This window comes from Syngnathus typhle, linkage group LG9 (genome assembly GCF_033458585.1).
Source record: "Syngnathus typhle isolate RoL2023-S1 ecotype Sweden linkage group LG9, RoL_Styp_1.0, whole genome shotgun sequence".
NCBI classification, from domain to species: Eukaryota; Metazoa; Chordata; class Actinopteri; order Syngnathiformes; family Syngnathidae; genus Syngnathus; species Syngnathus typhle.
The window spans coordinates 8,997,545-9,017,482 of record NC_083746.1 but is presented as its reverse complement, the minus strand read 5'-3'; the positions used below and the strand labels follow the sequence as shown (position 1 = coordinate 9,017,482).

Genomic DNA, 19,938 nt, shown 5'->3' with positions numbered 1-19,938 from the left:
TGTAAACTAAAAATACTTTTTTTCTCCATGCTCAACAATACAGAGGAGACAATTCAAATGAGTTATTCCGGGAAACCTTCACACATAAAGAGGAAACGGAACATTACACAATAGCTGCATAATGAGTTTATTGTTGCATGGTGGAGGTTGGAGAACCAAAGGGAGGAGTGTAAAACTGTTCTCCAGTTTCTCTTGATCACGTGTACCAATGCATACAGATATGCACAACTCTGCACAACTTTTGCAGTGGTTCTTAACCGGGGGTGCGAGAATGATTCCTAGGGGGTGCTAGGATACCCTGGGGGAAATTTACAATTTTTCGGGGATAATGGTCGGGTAACCGAAAAAAGGGGAAAAAAGAAGACGTCATTGTGTTAATTGGCATTAGGGATAATGCAAGTAAACCAATTATTATTGTAACAATTATTTAGGGTTAGGGGTGCGAGAACTGGTTGGTGAATTGAATGGGGTGCGAACAAAGAAAAAGGTTAAGAACCACTTGTGTAAAGAAAATCATGAAGTAATTTTGCATGCTCATTGTCACGTCCACACCTTTGACATACCAACCAGACATAACCTGGAATGCCATACACAACCAGCAAGATTCTAATTCCCAGACTGTGGAATTCAATTTGGAAAATGTCATCTTTTCAATGTCAGATGAACTTGAATCATGACCAGTGGCATGTGCTGATCAATGATCTGAAGCTCAGCTTGCAAATGACATGTCCCCTCCACCCACACAGACACACACACACACACAAATAAATAAAATAAAAACGGTGAGCCGTGATTTGTCATGTCATGTCATTTTCAGTCGACAGCAAGTGGCAAAATGACTTGTAGTGCTTTACACTCACAGTATTTTCCTCTCTGTGTAGAACATATTCCGAGCATTACCTGCTTCAGTAAAATTGTAAAAACCTACGAGTTATTGTGCAAGAATGAGTAACAAGTGAGAGTGGATCTTTTCAATTGGAAAATGCAATAGAATATGCAAGATTGGGGCAGAAATACTTGCCACTTTGCAAATACAACTAAATTATAGTGTCCGCCACAAAAAAACATATCCAGAATGTCAAATTCCACTTATTTAAAAACACTGATTCAAATCTTCTACAAAAAGCAAAGATATTTTCCACCCGTGCCAATGATATGAGTAATTAATAATAGAAAAATATCACACCAATTGAAATCTGTCTTCAAATATTATGCAAATGAGACTGTTTGGCAGAAAAATATGCTCTTGGTGTTACTCCAGGTCAGCCACTCCTTGGCATAAAAAAAAGTACAAGACAAAAAAAAACAGGAGTTCAAATAGTGTACTGTGTCCTTGATTGACATTGGCTTTGGCACTTGTGTAAAGTAGCAAACTTCAAAGGTGCCATCAGTAAACAATTTTCCAGTGTGTAGGTTGTTCACACTCTTTCTCGGCATCCCCACAGAAGCGGTTGTAAGTGGTCTTTGGATCAAAACCAAGTATTTCACGCTCTTCGTGGATACGGAAGGAAAAAGTCGAAACCGATGTTCCAATGAAGAATCTAGATTGAGCGATAAAAGCAAAAAAATAATCAGTTGACAGCATGGCTGGTTCCACTAGTTTCCCGTAGCAGGTTTTCGATTTTCAAATATTCACATTATAAAACAAACTGAGTTAACCATGCAGGAGATGGTGGCGTAACCTCTTGTATATAATTAAGTTATGCTTGTTTTGTTGCACAATAAGGAAGTGGATTGTTCCTTCTTGACGGGAGAAACTCAAAGCAGGAAAACAAAACTACACAATGCATCCATCCCAAGGTCCCAATGATCACCAGGTTACCTTGCATGAGCGCAAATCCACTGATCAATGATTGCCACTCCTCCATCTTTCAAAAGCTCCAGGTCCTCTGCGGACGCTTCAAATCGCACCATCTCAGGCAACAGCCTCTTTAGCTCCTTCAGTTCTGTGGGATGGCGTAAATACGGAGATACACTGATGGCGCTTTCAATACAATGCGGACAGAATTCTCAATTCACTTTGATTATGAAAACAAAGATAATGGAAAAATAATTCCAGTTAATAAGACATCACCTTCCTGGTCTGCATCGGTCGCAACAAAGACTTGCTCCAGTTTGTGCTTCTTCATCAGGTTCCGTATTTTTTTCACAGCCCCCTTCAGGCTGGGGACGTCCTCTCTGTGACCCCAGATGAAATCCTTTCGCCGCAAGTGGACCCCGAGGTACGGGCCCCCTTTGGCAGAGCCCAGCTTGGCCTGAGAAGGAAATGGTTGTAATAAAAAAGCAGTTTCAGCAGTCACGGCAAAGATGCTGACTCACCTTCATGCGAGTCCAGTCTTCATTGTAAACCGTGTGGTCGCCATCATCTGTCGAGTTGAGGTACTTTGCTCTGAACTCATCTCCAATGAGACGCAGGTGCTTGGCAAACACCATACTGCGACGGCTCTGTTAAAATGCGGTAGATATTATTTTCATCCCACATTATATATCAAGAACAAGAGCAGTAAATGAAAACAGCAGCTTGCTGCATTTGTCACGCTTGTGTTTTGTGTCACTTACATCCCAGTAATCCTTTCCTGCATAATGATCATGGAGAAGTGTTTCTGCTCGGTCGAGCATTACAGAGCTGCGGATGACGAAAAAAAACAAAAAAAAACGAGTTGGACAATTTACGACTGCCACCTGTAGGGTCATCTATGCAAATTACAAAGCAAGATTAGTAGTCTAGAATTACTCTGGACTACAAGTGCTTTAAAAAAACTGAAGAAAGAATCTAGAATAACATTCAATAGCAATTTAACTGTCTACATTTTTTAAAGATATTTACTCCTGTCACTTCTTGTTTGTATTATCATAAACACTTGCCACAAATAAAACTTACAAATTTTGATCTAAGCACGAGTTATACAATATTTCTCACGTCACTGTAATGTTCTGTCGAAGAACCGGGACCATGATGGAGGCATGACCTTGTGCTGACAGACAAGTTACGTTTCGAGCTCTCGTCTCTTCGAAGCCCCAAAACCAGCCCCTTGGAAAGGCAGCACAGAGGAGATGGATAAAGTTGCTGATAAAGTGACCCAACCAATGAACAAAGCAGAAAATAATTTGTTTCGTGGAAGGTCTATATCACCTGTAGTAGCCCTGTTTATCTTTGTTGTACATCAATTTGTCAATGCACGGCCGCTCATCAACCTTTTCCTCCCATTTCCCATCAGTCCATCCCTCCGCGTAATTTTGCAGGACCACAACTTGATCAATAAATGGACCTCCATTTTCTGGAATTTAAAGAAGAAAAAAGTGAACAGACTATAGATTGGTGTGAGTCAAAATTACTCACCAGCAATGAATTCCTCATACTCGATCACCGGAACGTTGACCTGTAGGCTGGTGAGGCTGAAGAACTCTCCCCAAGGGATGCGGATCTGATGGAGGTTGGGGCTCTGCCAGTGATACAAGCGACCCCAGGGGGGAAGCACAAGGACCCAGTCATCACCGTTCTTCCTCAGAGATTTCACCAGGGATGCGATGCGAATATATACATCTCGCCGCAGGTTGAAACCCTCTGGAGGGTTCACATCGTACAGAAGGTATCTTAAGATGCAGCAAAACAAAAAGTGAGTGAGTCTTCTTAATTACAGACCTTGAAAATTAGGCAATATTGAGCTCACTCAGTTAGGTAGTAAGAATGTTAAACTCTATATTTTTGAAATTCAGAGATAGAAGGGAAACACATTTATCTCAGAACAGTGCAGTCTGTCATAGCTCTGCGTTATAATGGAAGCAAACAGAGTAGCTTCAGACTGATGACACGTCAGTAGAAACGACGATATCGCATTAGATTTTAATTCTAAAAAAACAAACTGACAAATAAAAACTTGAGTTTGATACAGGCATTAGAATGTTCCAGCATTCACAACAACATCGCCGAATTTCATCATTTATAATGATCATTGAGCAAATGTGCTTAAAAGCTTTGCTGCGGATGCTACGTGGCTCAGTTGTTAAATAAAGCATTAAAGTTTCGATTTTTCCAACGGTGTGTCGTGACAGCAGAACGATTCCAGTGTGACCTACGATGAGGTTGAATCACAGTTCAAATACGACAGTGGGGCGTCAAACATGCAACCTCAACCACGCAAACCTTTAATTACTTTCGAAATGAATCACTGTAATGAATTTCACAGTAGCCAAGGGCTGCTAGCATAACTGAACGTGTCACCATGTTTACCGTAGATCCCTAGCGGCGGCGATGGGTACAGTAGGCGTGTTGCTTGCACTAAACACGTCTCCGCTATCTGCCTTTGCAAAGCCTGCGAAAGCAATCAAAATGGAAAAACACAAAATACTAGGAAAGGACGTTGAAGCTGTAGCAGCAAATGATAAACACGTTTCTCTGAACGCCATATTTCCTCAAAGCCACGCACTTCCGGAATTCGACAAACGTTGCCTTGGCAACCACCCGCATCCGGGAAACGAACAAATTGAGCATCATTAACTTTTGTTTCGATATCACAGTTTAAGATCTCACTCAATTGTGGAAGTATGATCTTTTTTTCCTCTCCCTTATTTTTCAAAATGTTTTACTTTGGTCCTTCTGGTTAGACTCCACTAGGGGACGCTTCAATACTTAAAATGTGTCCATAAAATGGGTGAGTGAAATGGTAACGGCATCTGCAAATCGTATTTTGAGGTTCTGGGTTCGAATCCCTGCTCCAGCCTTCCTGATTACTTGTTCCAAAAAAAAATACGGCATATACACTCCATCAAACAAAAAAGACAACAGACAAGATAGTATGTTGAAATATTTAATGGGTAGAAAAAGAATGATCATTGTTGACACTTACTTTGCTAACTATTTAATAAATAGCTAAATGTGTCTAGAATTCTTCTCCCTCCTCATCCTCTTCATAGGAGTCAATTCCGACCTCTTCATAATCTTTCTCCAGGGCTGCCATATCCTCTCTGGCCTCTGAGAACTCTCCTTCCTCCATTCCCTCTCCCACATACCAGTGCACAAAAGCCCTCTTGGCATACATCAGATCAAACTTGTGATCCAGACGTGCCCAGGCCTCAGCGATGGCTGTGGTGTTGCTCAGCATGCACACTGCCCTCTGCACCTTGGCCAGATCTCCTCCAGGAACCACAGTTGGAGGTTGATAGTTGATGCCCACTTTGAAACCAGTGGGACACCAGTCCACGAACTGGATGCTGCGCTTGGTCTTAATGGCAGCGATGGCAACGTTAACATCTTTGGGCACTACTTCACCACGATACAGCAGACAGCAGGCCATGTATTTGCCATGACGTGGATCGCACTTGACCATCTGGTTGGCTGGCTCAAAGCAGGCGTTGGTGATTTCAGCCACAGAAAGCTGCTCATGGTAGGCCTTCTCGGCAGAAATGACAGGAGCATATGTGGCCAGAGGGAAGTGGATACGAGGGTAGGGCACCAAGTTGGTCTGGAACTCGGTCAGATCAACATTCAGGGCTCCGTCAAAGCGAAGAGAGGCTGTGATAGATGACACTATCTGACTGATGAGGCGGTTGAGGTTGGTGTAAGAGGGTCGCTCGATGTCGAGGTTCCTGCGACAAATGTCATAGATGGCTTCATTGTCCACCATGAAAGCACAATCGGAGTGCTCCAGGGTGGTGTGAGTGGTCAGAATGGAGTTGTATGGTTCTACCACTGCAGTAGAAACTTGAGGGGCTGGGTAGATTGCAAACTCAAGTTTGGATTTCTTCCCATAGTCAACAGAAAGTCGCTCCATGAGGAGGGAGGTGAAACCAGAGCCGGTGCCTCCACCAAAGGAGTGGAAGACCAAAAAACCTTGGAGACCCGTGCACTGGTCAGACTGCAAATGCAGACACAACATTCAGACTACAAGCCTAAAATAACCACTTTTCTAAACGTTATTACTTTTCAATACTGCTGAGATAAGACAGATTCGATGACCCTCACCAGTTTTCGGATCCTGTCGAGGACAGAGTCGATTATCTCTCTGCCGATGGTGTAGTGTCCCCGGGCATAGTTGTTGGCCGCATCTTCTTTTCCTGAGATCAGCTGCTCGGGGTGAAAGAGTTGGCGATATGTGCCCGTACGCACTTCGTCTAGAAATGTGAAAGATTTATTATGGACAAGAATAATATCCATTATATTATTGAAATGCAAAATGCTTCTTTTTGCACTGACCAACAACCGTGGGTTCCAGGTCTACAAAGACTGCCCTTGGGACATATTTTCCAGACCCAGTCTCGCTGAAGAAGGTGGTGAAGGAGTCATCATGGCCTCCAATTGACTTTGGAGAGGGCATCTGGCCGTCTGGCTGAATGCCATGTTCCAGACAGTAGAGCTCCCAGCAGGTGTTGCCCATCTGGACGCCAGCCTGACCTACGTGGACGGAGATGCATTCACGCTGGAAGAGAGAAAGAAGCAGAAAGAAGACATGAGGATAAGATTGGTTGTATAGTAAGCAAATAGCCGAAAGCAGTGAATTGCTTTCTTATTATATCAAGTTTGATATTCCAGCAAGCTAATCAGCCATTGGGGTTGGAAAAAAAAGCTTCTTTCATTTCTGAGTAGACTTATTTGATATTTGAGTAGACTGATCTTTAAAGTGTATGAAACAAACGAATTGTTTATCGTTACGGTATATACAGTCAACAAAACAGAGAGGAGCTCATTTGCATTTCGTCGGAAGTTGACGGACCTGTTTGGTGGCATCATCCACAGCACACCCTCAGGTAAAACATCCTCGTGCTATAGTCATCAGTTTGTTGGACTAGATTAGCAGGAGAAATGTGATTGATAGTAATGTAACTGTTAAAACGTCTTTAATTATTTAACGATTTGAGTTTTAACACCAATGATTAGAAAAAAAATATTTTTTTAGTCTAGTACTTTTTATTAAGGCACTATGGTAAAATCACTGATGTATGATTGAATAAAACAATTTTTTTATATTCCTTATCCTGTGTGACAAATTCAAGAGGAAGTCAAGTCAAATATATTCTTAACAATACTGGTATGCTCTCATCGTCTCCTGTCTGCCTCCTATATTTGGCCGTGTGACATTCACAAGCTGAGCTGTGATTGATTGTAACATGTGGTCAATTTTAGTCAACAGCAAGTGGCAAAATGGCCGTCCCCTGAAAGGAATAAAAACACCTTTTTTTAATTTTTTATTTTATTTTGCGGCTTAATTGATTCTCCACAAACATAATATTGATGTTTATACTATTATAGCTGCATTTAACATATTTTGAGGAATTATTTGGACTTCTTAAAGGATGCAAATTTTGTAGAATGTATGCAAATTGTTCCATCCATCCATCTTCTTCTGCTTATCCGGGGTCGGGTCGCTGGGGCAGCAGCTTTAGGAGGGACTCCCAGACTTCCCTCTCCCCAGCCACTTCATCCAGCTCATCCCGGGGGATCCCAAGGCATCCCAGGCCAGCTGAGAGACATAGTATATCCAGCACGTCCTGGGTCGTCCCCGGGGTCTCCTACCAGTGGGACATGCCCGGACCACCTCCCCAGGGAGGCGTCCAGGAGGCATCCTGATGAGATGCCCGAGCCACCTCATCTGGCTCCTCTCAACGTGGAGGAGTAGCACCTCTACTCCGAGTCTCTTCCGGATGACCGAGCTTCTCACCCTATGCAAATTGTATTTTTTTTTTTATCTCTCTCTCACTGTCTGATTTCCCCTTCTTTCTGAGGACAATGACATTGTCCTACCATGGAAAGGTCACTGCCCATTGGAGAGATTTAGGAAATCAACTTCTATTATTTCAAAGTGTGTTAAAGCTCATTAAACCCAAGTTGAGATCAGTTCAGCTCTCCAGTGTCCTCTTTAGTGAGCCCAGCTAATCATCTCAATTTCCAGGTATGCAGGTCACAGCACAGCACAGCCTCTATTTTAGGGTGCTCATTTTGAGAGATGACACCCAGTAGCAATGTTTGAGTAAACAGGCAGCCACAGAAATAGTCCCTGTCACTTTAAAGAAAAACTCACAGACCATTAAAAGACTTTTAGATTCAATTGGCAATTTTTGACCCTATTGTGTCCCTCAGCTTTGTTTTATTAGTATTTTATATAATTTATTCTTTCCTTGTCGCCTTTTTAAAATGACTAAGAGCCTATTTGAGCAGGGTGGGTGCCCTGTTGTTCGATGGTTTTATCAGCTTGACTAACACACTGTGTTTGTACTACACTGTGCAAACAAGCCTGCATGCAGCGTTTAAGAAGAACTGTTATAACCTTGCCATGAATTACAAAACTTTGTTCCAAAACGTTTTGCTGAGAGCGACAGCAAAGTCGAAACCAGATTTTGTCCACTGAACTGGTCTAGGTTTGTCTCAATCTGATCTGACTTGTTGCTACCTGCATATTTTTCCGACACACCTACATTTTTGACTGTCACGTACCCTGTCACACACCGCGTCACCGAAGGCAACCTTAGTGTGTTATGAGGGCGAGCAATAACAGCTCTAAAATGCAATCAAACGATACAAATTAAATCAAAACAGCTCCGCAGTATTTCCAAATATTTGTCACTCTATTAATTTCATTTTGACACTCCGTGACTTTAAAAATAGGCCGCCCTAAATGTAACTTTGACATCTTGTGTCATAAATAGCTCATTGTCCCAGAGATTGGCGGAAAGGCTGAGCTGAATTTGGCAACTGACCTGAATGAGCAGGTGATGACAAGCCAAACCTCTAACTTGTGAGAAATAATCAGCAGCATTGACAAAAGCATTGTGCAATAAGAAAAAATAATATTTACCATTATGCCTGCTAAATTGAGGGTCCTCACCACAATCTGGATTTGACTGGATTTGAATTTCCACAGTGCCTCTCACAGCAGCCCTTCAATGTGGTCCAAGTGAGTTCAACTGCCAAATGCACAGAGACTACAAGCTATATTCAACTTCAAACCACTCCCACCTGTCTCCTTGACAGGAACTGTGAGCGCTCAGTCTGTTTGCATGACCACGAGGTACTGCCAATATAATTCTTCACAAAGTAAACCGATCTTGCAGCCTGAGTGGAAACTTTGACTACTGACAACCACAGACCTCCAACGTTCATGAAATGTTTCAGTTCCTTTGAGTAATTTATGATTGACTGGTGCAAATAAGTATGATAGGTGGGACACTAGCTTAATGAAATATTATGTTCTCTTCATAGGTCATCCAAAAGCACTGAGATAAATGTAGATATTGTCAGTCAAAACCCACAGATTGACATCACTCCTGTCAAATAGTTGCAGCGGTTTAATCCTTTCAAATGTTTGCAAAAAGGGAAGCGTAACAAGTTCGACCGGTTAACTGACCCATTTCTGTGTGCATACAAACCAGCAATGACATTTGGGGAAATATTTTTAATCCCCCCAAAATATGGCAGTACATTCACTTTTCCAAAACATATTATCTTGTATTATGTATTAAAAGCATGAACCAGATATAACAGTTTTTTTTTCATAGAAACTACTTTTCGCCCATATTTATTTATAAGACTGCCTCTTTATGTTGACTGGTTGGGGTAAATTCCATTCTTCTATTTTGTTGTACATTTTAAAATAAATGTGTCCTTGTCCCTGCACTGTAAAATGACTGCAGTTTTACAGTTTTGGATGTCTTTACAGTTTTTAGCAGCCAGAGGTCATAGTTGCTGCACAATGAATACTCCTGCACATGTGACAAGCTAACGGAAAAGGTTTTTATTTTTTATTTATTTTTTTTCGGAACGTGACAAAAAAAAAAGACAATTTGTTTCCTTTTCAAACTGCCTCCTTTTGATTAAAAAAAAAAAATACTGTCTTCCCATTAGTTTCATGCGCTCATTTTCTGAACCTTCAAATACAGCTGGTCTTGATGTTGAGAGTTTGGGCGTTGGCAGTAGAGTACTCAAATAACACAAGTGGGTCATGGCTTTGTAGAAACAGCCAACCGTCTACTTTCCTGTATTATTTGGCATTATACGCAAAGTAAATAAGAAACTACTGAAGATTGATCATATTCATTAGCAGACGGGGAATCTGTGAGAATAAGAAGACAAAAAAAAATCCTCCTCATTGACTGAAAAAGCTGTTTGTCTCGTTTGAAATGTTCCTGAGGTTAGTTGGGTCGTCTGCCTCGCAGTTATGCGCCGTATCAACAGATCCATTTATCTCAGTCAGCTGAACAGGCAGCGACTGTGGAGGTAGGCAAATAAAACTCAGGTTGGCCGGATGTTTTCTTTTGTTTTGTTTTTACTCCTGCAAACCCCTTTTGGATGATAAGCACTTCGTAAAAATCTAACAATGAACATAATGGCGTATTCATTGACAATCAGTTTAGATCACTTGTACATTCTTAGTAGGCTGCATTTTTGCTGACCTTTTTGTTTACACATCTAAGCAGTTGCTCTGTGTGCAATTCGGCATCCATATTAAGTGAATCACGTCTAGGCTATTGAATTTCATTTCTTTCCCAAAGGAGTGAACTGACTGTTCGGAATAATAAACCGAACAGTGCACTCTGCCTCATTCCAGCTTTGTGTTTTACTTGATAAACAATGTGTAATGATTACAAAGCAAATGTTATTAATGGGTGTTTTTTGTTTCTGCTAGCAACTTATTTCCATCACTTTGTATTAGCTTTTTTTTTTTATACTATATAATTTTTATATATATATGAGTTTGAAATTCACTATGTTGGACCCAACGTATTTTGCATTTTGTCATTTATTGATGCACCGTGTGACTTTACCTTATCTCATATGATATACATAAGTGCAGAACAGGCTTGAAGGTCAAAACTTCTGAAACGAGCTGTGCGAAACTGTGAAATTATCTCCCCCCTCACTCCCAAAAAAATAGATACACACTCCAATTCCTGTGCACACATACACAAAACCCAAACAAAGCTTTGGGTGGTGACATCCGTCGTGTATTGTGTTGTCTATTGAGCGGATGAACGAATCATTGTCCCATCAGCAGGTTCTCCGATTACAGCTCCTATCAAATCACTGCTCACCTCAGAGTGCAGGTATATAAAGTCGCGCAACACCAGCGGCTCAAGACCTACATCTTCTTACTGACACCTGAACGTCGGCAAAAGAGGGATCAACAATGGTAAGATGAATACAGACAGCATCAATGTGAATTATGTAAACAAACTATTTTCTCTTTTCACAGCGTGAATGTATCTCCATACATGTGGGCCAAGCTGGGGCTCAGATTGGCAATGCATGTTGGGAGCTTTACTGTCTGGAACACGGCATTCAGCCAGATGGCCAAATGCCCTCTGATAAAATAATCGGAGGTGGGGATGACTCCTTCAACACTTTTTTCAGTGAGACAGGAGCAGGGAAACATGTCCCAAGAGCCATCTTTGTCGACCTGGAGCCCACGGTTATTGGTCAGTGATTGACTGGATATTTTTTTTAGGAAATCATTGTAAAATTGTTCTGTTTTGGTGTTAATGTCCAGATGAGGTACGTACGGGTACCTACCGTCAGCTATTCCATCCAGAACAGTTAATCACAGGGAAGGAAGATGCGGCCAACAACTATGCCCGTGGTCACTACACCATTGGCAAGGAGATCATTGATCTGGTTTTGGACAGGACTCGCAAACTGGTGAGACCCTTTAACATATTTTAATCCTGAGAAAGTTGAAAATTACTTTATGGGTGAATATAAAGTTTGACTTGTCTGTTTGACTTTTTGCATGGGCCTTTGTCTGCGGAGCTATAGGCATTCTTTGGTTTAAAGAAATATACGCAAGCGAGGTTAATTGATAACTTTAAATTAGCTGACTAGTGCACCCTGCCTCTTATCTACTACAAGTCAGCTGCAATAAGCTTCTGATGCATGCATGGATTATTCATCTTCCTGTATAATGTTACATTTTCAGGCTGATCAATGCACAGGCTTGCAGGGATTCCTCATCTTCCACTCCTTTGGTGGAGGGACCGGCTCTGGTTTCACCTCCCTCCTCATGGAGCGTCTGTCTGTTGATTACGGAAAAAAATCCAAGCTTGAATTTGCTATCTACCCAGCCCCTCAGGTGTCCACAGCAGTTGTAGAGCCCTACAATTCCATTTTGACCACTCACACCACCCTTGAGCATTCCGACTGCGCCTTCATGGTAGACAATGAAGCCATCTATGACATCTGCCGCAGGAACCTTGACATTGAAAGGCCAACCTACACAAACCTTAACAGGCTGATTGGCCAGATAGTGTCTTCGATCACAGCCTCTCTTCGCTTTGACGGAGCCCTGAATGTTGATCTGACAGAGTTCCAGACCAACTTGGTGCCCTACCCTCGTATCCACTTCCCTCTGGCTACATATGCCCCAGTCATCTCTGCAGAGAAGGCCTACCACGAGCAGCTTTCTGTAGCCGACATCACCAACACCTGCTTTGAGCCCGCCAACCAGATGGTCAAGTGCGACCCTCGTCATGGTAAATACATGGCCTGTTGTCTGCTGTATCGTGGTGATGTCGTCCCAAAAGATGTCAACTCTGCTATTGCCGCCATCAAAACCAAACGCAGCATCCAGTTTGTGGATTGGTGTCCCACTGGTTTCAAAGTAGGCATCAACTACCAGCCTCCAACTGTGGTTCCTGGAGGAGATCTGGCCAAAGTGCAGAGGGCAGTGTGCATGCTAAGCAACACCACAGCCATCGCTGAGGCCTGGGCCCGCTTGGATCACAAGTTTGATCTGATGTATGCCAAGAGGGCTTTTGTGCACTGGTATGTGGGAGAGGGAATGGAGGAAGGAGAGTTCTCAGAGGCCAGAGAGGATATGGCAGCTCTGGAGAAGGATTATGAAGAAGTGGGTGCAGACAATATAGGAGAGGAGGATGAAGGAGAGGAATATTGACTCAAAGACACAAGAAGAATCATTTTAAGAGGTTTAGTTTTTGATTAGTTAGGCCTAGTCATGCTTGTCCTGTGACAGCATATTCTGAAGAAATTCTTTCTTTTTTGTGTCAGACTCTTTTGTGCACCACCCCCACACTTATTCCCCAACATGTGGAATGTCAGTTATGAAAGGGCTCCAATGTCAGCTTCTATGTACCATTCAGCTGTGACGCTGAATGTTAGAGTGAGAAAATAACCTTGGTGTCTGCTGTTTATCTGTGTAGTTCTTACTGTAGTAACAAGTCAAAACTTATGCTACAGTACATACACAGTGATAAGGAAATGGCTGAACCAATTTGAGTGAGTAAAAATCTAAACTAAATGTTTCTCTCTTTTTTTTCTTGGATCATTCTTATTTAATTTATAAGTGTGTGAGTATATTATTAACAATCACATACATACTATATCTAATAATATACTACATTTTAATACATCTTTGTGTATTTAAGAAGTATGTGATTACAATTGGTTTCTGCAGTCTGCTATGTCATTCGGTTCATTTTTTTTAGCTTACAAGATAAACATTAGTGCTATATTATCACTGAAAACTGTTTTGTTTTACCAAAATGATCATTATTCAGAAAAACGGGAAAATAGTATTCCAAAACTTGGTGGTGAGGGGGTCCAAACAACAACGGGAAAAAAGAAAAGAAAAAACGTTTGGAAGAACTGAAAACAATTTAAATTATTACTCAAAACACACAAAAACGGATTTTCAGAAAAATAAAATTGTTACAACGATCCACATATCGAACTTCAGCGACATCCGTTTTTTCTTTCAACCAATCAGCATCGGAGCTGCTGACTGAAGTTTCCTTTCTTCCGCTTCCCCTCCCTATATAAACTCTCGCCCCCCTTCCCCGCACCACTTTGCCTTGTCTCTGAATCCTCTACGTCGTTCAAAGGACAAGCAGCCAAAATGGTGAGTAACCGCGCGGCCTAGTGACGTTGACTCAGTTCTCCTCATTAAGATTACCAACCTGAGCTAAAGCCTGCGTCATGCGAGCGCAATTAATTTCAGTCCGTACGGTTAGCGGGTCAAAAACTAGCGCGTCTCCGTTAGGTGACCGTAGTTGTATGCTAACGTGCCACGAATGGGAACTGAAAATGGAAATAAACATGTTCAAACGGCCAAAGCTTGAAATATCAAAATGATGGGATAAATGTGCGTCATAATTCTTAATTAGATTATAAACTAGGTCAAACAAACAAGTTAATAAGTCACATTCTTACTCGACTAGTTTCTAAACCATTCTGAAACTTTGTGCTACTACTAAATGTTCAGTGTGAGGTTGGTGTGGTCGAAAAAATGAGAAGGGGGGGGGAACAAAGGAGTGGTCAGTAGTCATACGTTTCGTGTCCGCCATTTTTTGCTTCTCCGTTTAAGCCGCCATTTTTCAGCCTTAGGGCGGGTTTTTTCCTTGGTTGAGGGAGGGGCGCATCCCCTGCATTACGCAGCACTATGCAGTTGGGAAGAATGGAGGAAGGGAGAGGCCGCAAATGGGGAGTTGGGAGGCAGTGACGTGGGCAAACTTCCCGCATTGACGAGGGGAACTTAACTTTTTTTCCCCAGAACTGTTTTTGTTTTAGTATACCTTATACAATACTGCATGTTTTACATAGAAAAAAAAATATTTTTGCACATGCAGTACTCATGTCAGTGCCTGTAAAGTTGTGTATGATAATAAATTACATTGATTTACTTGTGCATAGATCTTCAAATAGAAAAGTTAAATTGTTTACCTTCTCTTTCACGCAGCGTGAATGTATTTCAATGCATGTCGGCCAAGCCGGAGCCCAAATGGGCAATGCCTGTTGGGAGCTTTACTGCTTGGAACATGGCATCCAGCCAGATGGACAGATGCCCTCTGACAAGACAATTGGAGGAGGTGATGACTCATTCAACACTTTCTTCAGTGAGACCGGGGCTGGGAAACATGTGCCTCGAGCGATCTTTGTTGATCTGGAGCCCACTGTCATTGGTGAGTTTACATTGACACACCTAGTGATAAACTTTCAGGTTTTTGCATGAATAACATGAACGTCTCAAAATTGTACGATTTTTCTACAGATGAGGTGCGTACAGGTACCTACCGTCAGCTCTTCCACCCAGAACAATTAATCACAGGGAAGGAAGATGCAGCCAACAACTATGCCCGCGGGCACTACACTATTGGCAAGGAGATAATTGATTTGGTTCTGGACAGGACACGCAAGCTGGTTAGTGCCTGAGTTATTTATATTTTAAATGGTAATATTGAGGATTTTGAGTGTGGTGTAATTACAATTTGTCTTTCAGGCTGATCAATGCACAGGCTTGCAGGGATTCCTCATCTTCCACTCCTTTGGCGGCGGCACTGGCTCTGGTTTCACGTCACTCCTCATGGAGCGTCTGTCTGTTGACTATGGGAAGAAGTCCAAACTTGAGTTTGCTGTCTACCCAGCACCTCAAGTGTCAACAGCAGTTGTAGAGCCCTACAATTCCATTCTGACCACTCACACCACCCTTGAGCATTCCGATTGTGCTTTCATGGTAGACAATGAAGCCATCTATGACATTTGTCGCCGAAACCTCGACATTGAAAGGCCAACCTACACTAACCTTAACAGGCTGATTGGCCAGATTGTGTCATCTATCACAGCCTCTCTTCGCTTTGATGGCGCTCTGAATGTTGATCTGACAGAGTTCCAGACCAATTTGGTGCCGTACCCTCGTATCCACTTCCCTCTAGCCACATATGCCCCAGTCATCTCTGCTGAGAAAGCCTACCATGAGCAGCTTTCTGTAGCAGACATCACCAACGCCTGCTTTGAGCCCGCCAACCAGATGGTCAAGTGCGACCCTCGTCATGGCAAATACATGGCCTGCTGTCTGCTGTATCGTGGTGATGTGGTTCCCAAAGATGTCAACTCCGCCATTGCTGCCATCAAGACCAAACGCACCATCCAGTTTGTGGATTGGTGTCCCACTGGCTTCAAAGTAGGCATCAACTACCAGCCTCCAACTGTTGTCCCTGGAGGAGATCTGGCCAAGGTGCAGAGGGCAGTGTGCATGCTGAGCAACACCACAGCCATTGCTGAAGCCTGGGCCCGCCTGGATCACAAGTTTGATCTGATGTATGCCAAGAGGGCCTTTGTGCACTGGTATGTGGGAGAGGGAATGGAGGAAGGAGAGTTCTCAGAGGCCAGAGAGGATATGGCTGCCCTGGAGAAGGATTATGAAGAAGTTGGTACTGACAGCATTGGTGAAGAGGATGAAGAGGGAGAAGAGTACTGAGGTGTCATTGTTCAGTCTTTGAAGTTACAAGGTCCAAATATTCAGTAATGCCATTGACCTGGTCTTTTGCCTGTTGGCTGTGATTGCGCAGTTAATAAAGATTACCAAGCAGCATCAATGATTGTCATTTTTGTTTAACCTGGGGAGAACTTTCTAGACAAACACTCAAGTCTGAGCTAAATCACAGGCATAAGCAATGTATTCAAGTGTTTCAAGTGACTGTAGACTTGCATTAATAAAACATGAAGGCGCTTTCAGAAAATGCATGTTAAGATATAAATCCCAGAAAATGCGTAAAATGATGCCACCTTCTGCTGACAAGTGGTACTGCTTCTGCAAGGCACATAATTCCTGCCTACACTTTGGAGAATAGTAAATGCAAACTTTGTTGCTGCACTGGATATTTATTGACGTCAATGTTTAGATAAGGTAAAAGGGCCCAAGAAATTCAAGAGCTCCTCAAACTTGAACATCAGGGGTTTTTTTCCCCCCACATGCGCATTTCTCTATAGCAGTGGTTCCCAAAGTGGGCGGTACCGCCCCCCTGGGGGCGGTGGAAAGATCTGGGGGGGCGGTGAGGAAGAAAGGGGCGGTAGAGGGGCGGCAGTCCGAAGTCGAAGTCAGAAGTTTGAACGTTTGTTTGACGATTTGTACACAACACGTGCAGCAGGACGAGTCAGTGGACGACGCATCAGGGTCCGGTTACCACACGCCGCTCAAAAAGTCATATCAAGATTTTTGGTTACAAAAAAAAATCTCTGACTGCTATCAAGTGCTGTGGAACAAGGTCAAGATGTACTTTATTGCGTTCCCAACATCATATTTAGTAGAACAGGGCTTCAGTGCAGTCGCCTTGCTTCTTTCCAAGCAAAGAAACCGACTGAAAATTACTGACTGCGGGGATCTATGACTTCTTCTTAGTGAGTTCCAGCCTGATGTTGAGAAGCTTATGTCCCTGCACCAAGCACATCCATCCCATTAATATTACGTGTGAGACAATGAAGTTTACTGGTGGAATTTTTATTTACCATTCTATGTTGCTGAAACAGTTAAAACTGCTAAAAAAATAAATTGGTTTACTAAATTGGGTTTTATTTGTGAAATACACATTTGTGTTTAACCTTTCTCTTTTCAAATTGCAGCATACCAAATATCAAGAAAGAGGTGTTTGTTTCCATATGTGTCTGTGTGTGTGGGGGGGGGGGGGGGGGCGCTAGGAATTCACTGGGGAGCCAAGGGGGCGCCAGCCTGCAAAAGTTTGGGAACCATTGCTCTATAGTATAGAGTCTATACTAAGAATGAGCATTGCAGATGCTGCCTGAAATAACCTGCGGACGGACCCGACTCTCCATCCAATGTATTCTTCCCTTGTTTGAAGCCTATATAGATAGCCCTGCATAACGTTCCAAAGGACAAGCAGACGATATGGTAAGCGACCGCATTCATCGATGACGTCACCTGTAAGCTTGCATTGCGTGGGCTCCCCCTGTTTGTCCGCCCGTTTGAGATTTTCAAGCTAAACTAAGGAATTTTGCCATGCTAACAGGGCCTTTGCTCATGTTTTGGTTGTCCGTTAGGTGACAGTATTTGTCGCATAACGTTCTAAGACAGCAGGGGTGTAACTGTTTTATCGTGGCCAGGGTGGGCGTAGCCCCAAGTAGATACAAAGGATGTGGTGCAATAGTGTGCCAAAAATGATCTCTGTGTATGCAACATATGTCAGCTCTTAACTGTATATTGTTGTATGTAAAATAACTAAGCGACAATCAAAACTTGCCGCACAATGTCAAAGCTGTTCAGTTGGTTGGAGGCAATATGATAAATATATTCCCTCTCTTTCATCCAGCGTGAATGTATCTCTCTGCACATTGGGCAAGCTGGAGTCCATATTGGCAATGCATGCTGGGAGCTTTACTGTCTGGAACACGGCATCCAGCCAGATGGGCGGATACCGTCTGACAAGGCTATTGGAGATGATGACTCATTCAAGAATTTCTTCAGTGAGTTTGGAACTGGGAAGTATTATCCCAGGGCCATCTTTGTTGATCTGGAGCCCACTGTCATCGGTTGGTAACCTCTGACACCCCAGGTAATATATGTAATAGTTATTTCAATATTGCTTAAACTTTCAACTTTGTTTTCCACAGATGAGGTTCGTACAGGTCGCTATCGGCAATTGTTCTATCCAGAACAGATGATCACAGGGAACGAAGATGCTGCCAATAACTATGCCCGTGGGCACTACAGTATTGGCAGAAAAATTATTGATCAGGTGCTGGACAGGACTCGCAAGCTGGTTAGTTTTTAAATTAATAAGTGTTTTAAAAAAAAAAAATACAACTTTTAGGCATGTCGTGTGTTTAACTGACTTGTTGCTTCAAACTATTGGTGTACATTATGTTGATTAAAATACGACTCAATTCCTTTATCAGGCTGATCAATGCTCGGGCTTGCAAGGATTCCTCATCTTTCACTCCTTTGGTGGCGGTACCGGTTCTGGTTTCACCTCTTTGCTCATGGAGAGACTGTCTGTTGATTATGGAAAGAAATTAAAACTTGAATTTGCAATCTACCCAGCTCCTCAGGTGTCCACAGCAGTTGTAGAGCCCTATAATTCCATTTTGACTACTCACAGCACCCTTGAGCACTTTGATTGTGCCTTCATGGTGGACAATGAAGCCATCTTTGACATTTGCCGCAGAAACCTCGATATAGAAAGGCCGTCCTACACTAACTTGAACAGACTGATTGGCCAGATTGTGTCTTCAATTACAGCATCTCTTCGCTTTGACGGCGCCCTTAATGTTAACCTGACGCAATTCCAGACTAACTTGGTGCCCTACCCCCGTATGCACTTCCCACTGGCTACATATGCCCCGTTCATCTCTGCTGAGAAAGCCTACCATGAGCGTCTATCTGTGGCCGACATCACCAATGCCTGCTTTGAGCCAGACAACCAGTTGGTCAAGTGCGATCCTCGTCATGGTAAATACATGGCCTGCTGTTTGCTGTTGTTTGTTGGTGATGTGGCACCTAAAGATGTCAACTCTGCTATTGCTGCCATCAAGACCAAACGCACCGTCCAATTTGTGGACTGGTGTCCTACAGGCTTCAAAGTGGGCATCAACTACCGGCCTCCGATGGTGTTTCCCGGAGGAGATCTAGCCAAGGTGCAAAGGGCTGTGTGCATGCTGAGCAACACAACGGCATTTGCTGAGGCTTGGGCCCGTCTTGATCACAAGTTTGATCTGATGTACGCCAAGAGAGCCTTTGTGCACTGGTATGTGGGAGAGGGAATGGAGGAAGGAGAGTTCTCAGAGGCCAGAGAGGATATGGCAGCCCTGGAGAAGGATTATGAAGAAGTTTGTTCTGACAGCATTGGGGATGAGGATGAAGATGGAGAATACTGAAGTGTATGATCGCTTTCGTGGAGTTATTACATATTCTGCCTGTGGTAGTGATTGCTCATTCTTAATAAACACATCCAAACATGCTTTGATGCATTTGTGGTTTTGAATAGCAGTCGAGAAAAATGAAGCAAATCATATTTAAGTTACTACATTGGTTCCCCCCCTTTTTTTTTTTTTTTTTATAGTCTATTTTAACAAAACTGACTTGACACATGTATTTTCCACCCTAGTTTCACCCAAGCCCGTGCATTAACGCTTGGTGAGTTTTCTTCAGTGGAGAAATGGCGTCATCTGCTGAAAACACACGGTACAACACTTAGGTGACGAGGCAC

The 19,938-nt window shown here is 42.8% G+C and overlaps 5 protein-coding genes across 8 annotated transcripts; 3 read left to right on the top strand and 2 right to left on the bottom strand.

Moving 5' to 3' along the window:
- Positions 1–111: 111 nt before the first annotated feature.
- Positions 112–4,440, bottom strand: pofut2 (protein O-fucosyltransferase 2). Its single transcript, XM_061287445.1, has 9 exons — positions 4,232–4,440; positions 3,341–3,594; positions 3,134–3,278; positions 2,921–3,031; positions 2,560–2,626; positions 2,320–2,445; positions 2,075–2,255; positions 1,823–1,946; positions 112–1,541 (listed from the first exon to the last, which is right to left on the bottom strand). Exons 1-9 carry the CDS (start codon positions 4,405–4,407, stop codon positions 1,388–1,390), a joined length of 1,338 nt encoding a protein of 445 aa, XP_061143429.1. The 5' UTR covers positions 4,408–4,440; the 3' UTR covers positions 112–1,387.
- A 354-nt stretch (positions 4,441–4,794) lies between these two features.
- LOC133160245 (tubulin alpha chain-like) lies at positions 4,795–8,950 on the bottom strand. Its single transcript, XM_061287926.1, has 4 exons — positions 8,790–8,950; positions 6,194–6,416; positions 5,963–6,111; positions 4,795–5,855 (listed from the first exon to the last, which is right to left on the bottom strand). The coding sequence occupies exons 1-4, from the start codon at positions 8,790–8,792 to the stop codon at positions 4,881–4,883; spliced, it is 1,350 nt and encodes a 449-aa protein (XP_061143910.1). The 5' UTR covers positions 8,793–8,950; the 3' UTR covers positions 4,795–4,880.
- A 957-nt stretch (positions 8,951–9,907) lies between these two features.
- On the top strand, positions 9,908–13,241 carry LOC133160246 (tubulin alpha chain-like). 2 transcript variants are annotated; one of them, XM_061287928.1, is made up of 5 exons: positions 9,908–10,207; positions 10,986–11,120; positions 11,184–11,406; positions 11,478–11,626; positions 11,904–13,241. In XM_061287928.1, exons 2-5 carry the CDS (start codon positions 11,118–11,120, stop codon positions 12,876–12,878), a joined length of 1,350 nt encoding a protein of 449 aa, XP_061143912.1. In that variant the 5' UTR covers positions 9,908–10,207; positions 10,986–11,117; the 3' UTR covers positions 12,879–13,241. The 2 variants fall into 2 exon arrangements, with proteins under 2 accessions (XP_061143912.1, XP_061143911.1); XM_061287927.1 differs by having other exon boundaries at positions 10,983–11,120.
- Positions 13,242–13,710: 469 nt separating this feature from the next.
- On the top strand, positions 13,711–16,314 carry LOC133160244 (tubulin alpha chain). The gene is made up of 4 exons (XM_061287924.1): positions 13,711–13,841; positions 14,679–14,901; positions 14,991–15,139; positions 15,219–16,314. Exons 1-4 carry the CDS (start codon positions 13,839–13,841, stop codon positions 16,194–16,196), a joined length of 1,353 nt encoding a protein of 450 aa, XP_061143908.1. The 5' UTR covers positions 13,711–13,838; the 3' UTR covers positions 16,197–16,314.
- Positions 16,315–17,429: 1,115 nt separating this feature from the next.
- LOC133160121 (tubulin alpha chain-like) lies at positions 17,430–19,689 on the top strand. 3 transcript variants are annotated; one of them, XM_061287707.1, is made up of 5 exons: positions 17,430–17,624; positions 18,043–18,262; positions 18,344–18,492; positions 18,629–19,181; positions 19,305–19,689. In XM_061287707.1, exons 1-5 carry the CDS (start codon positions 17,622–17,624, stop codon positions 19,604–19,606), a joined length of 1,227 nt encoding a protein of 408 aa, XP_061143691.1. In that variant the 5' UTR covers positions 17,430–17,621; the 3' UTR covers positions 19,607–19,689. The 3 variants fall into 3 exon arrangements, with proteins under 3 accessions (XP_061143691.1, XP_061143692.1, XP_061143689.1); XM_061287708.1 differs by having other exon boundaries at positions 19,022–19,689; XM_061287705.1 differs by having other exon boundaries at positions 18,629–19,689.
- The last annotated feature ends 249 nt before the right edge of the window (positions 19,690–19,938 follow it).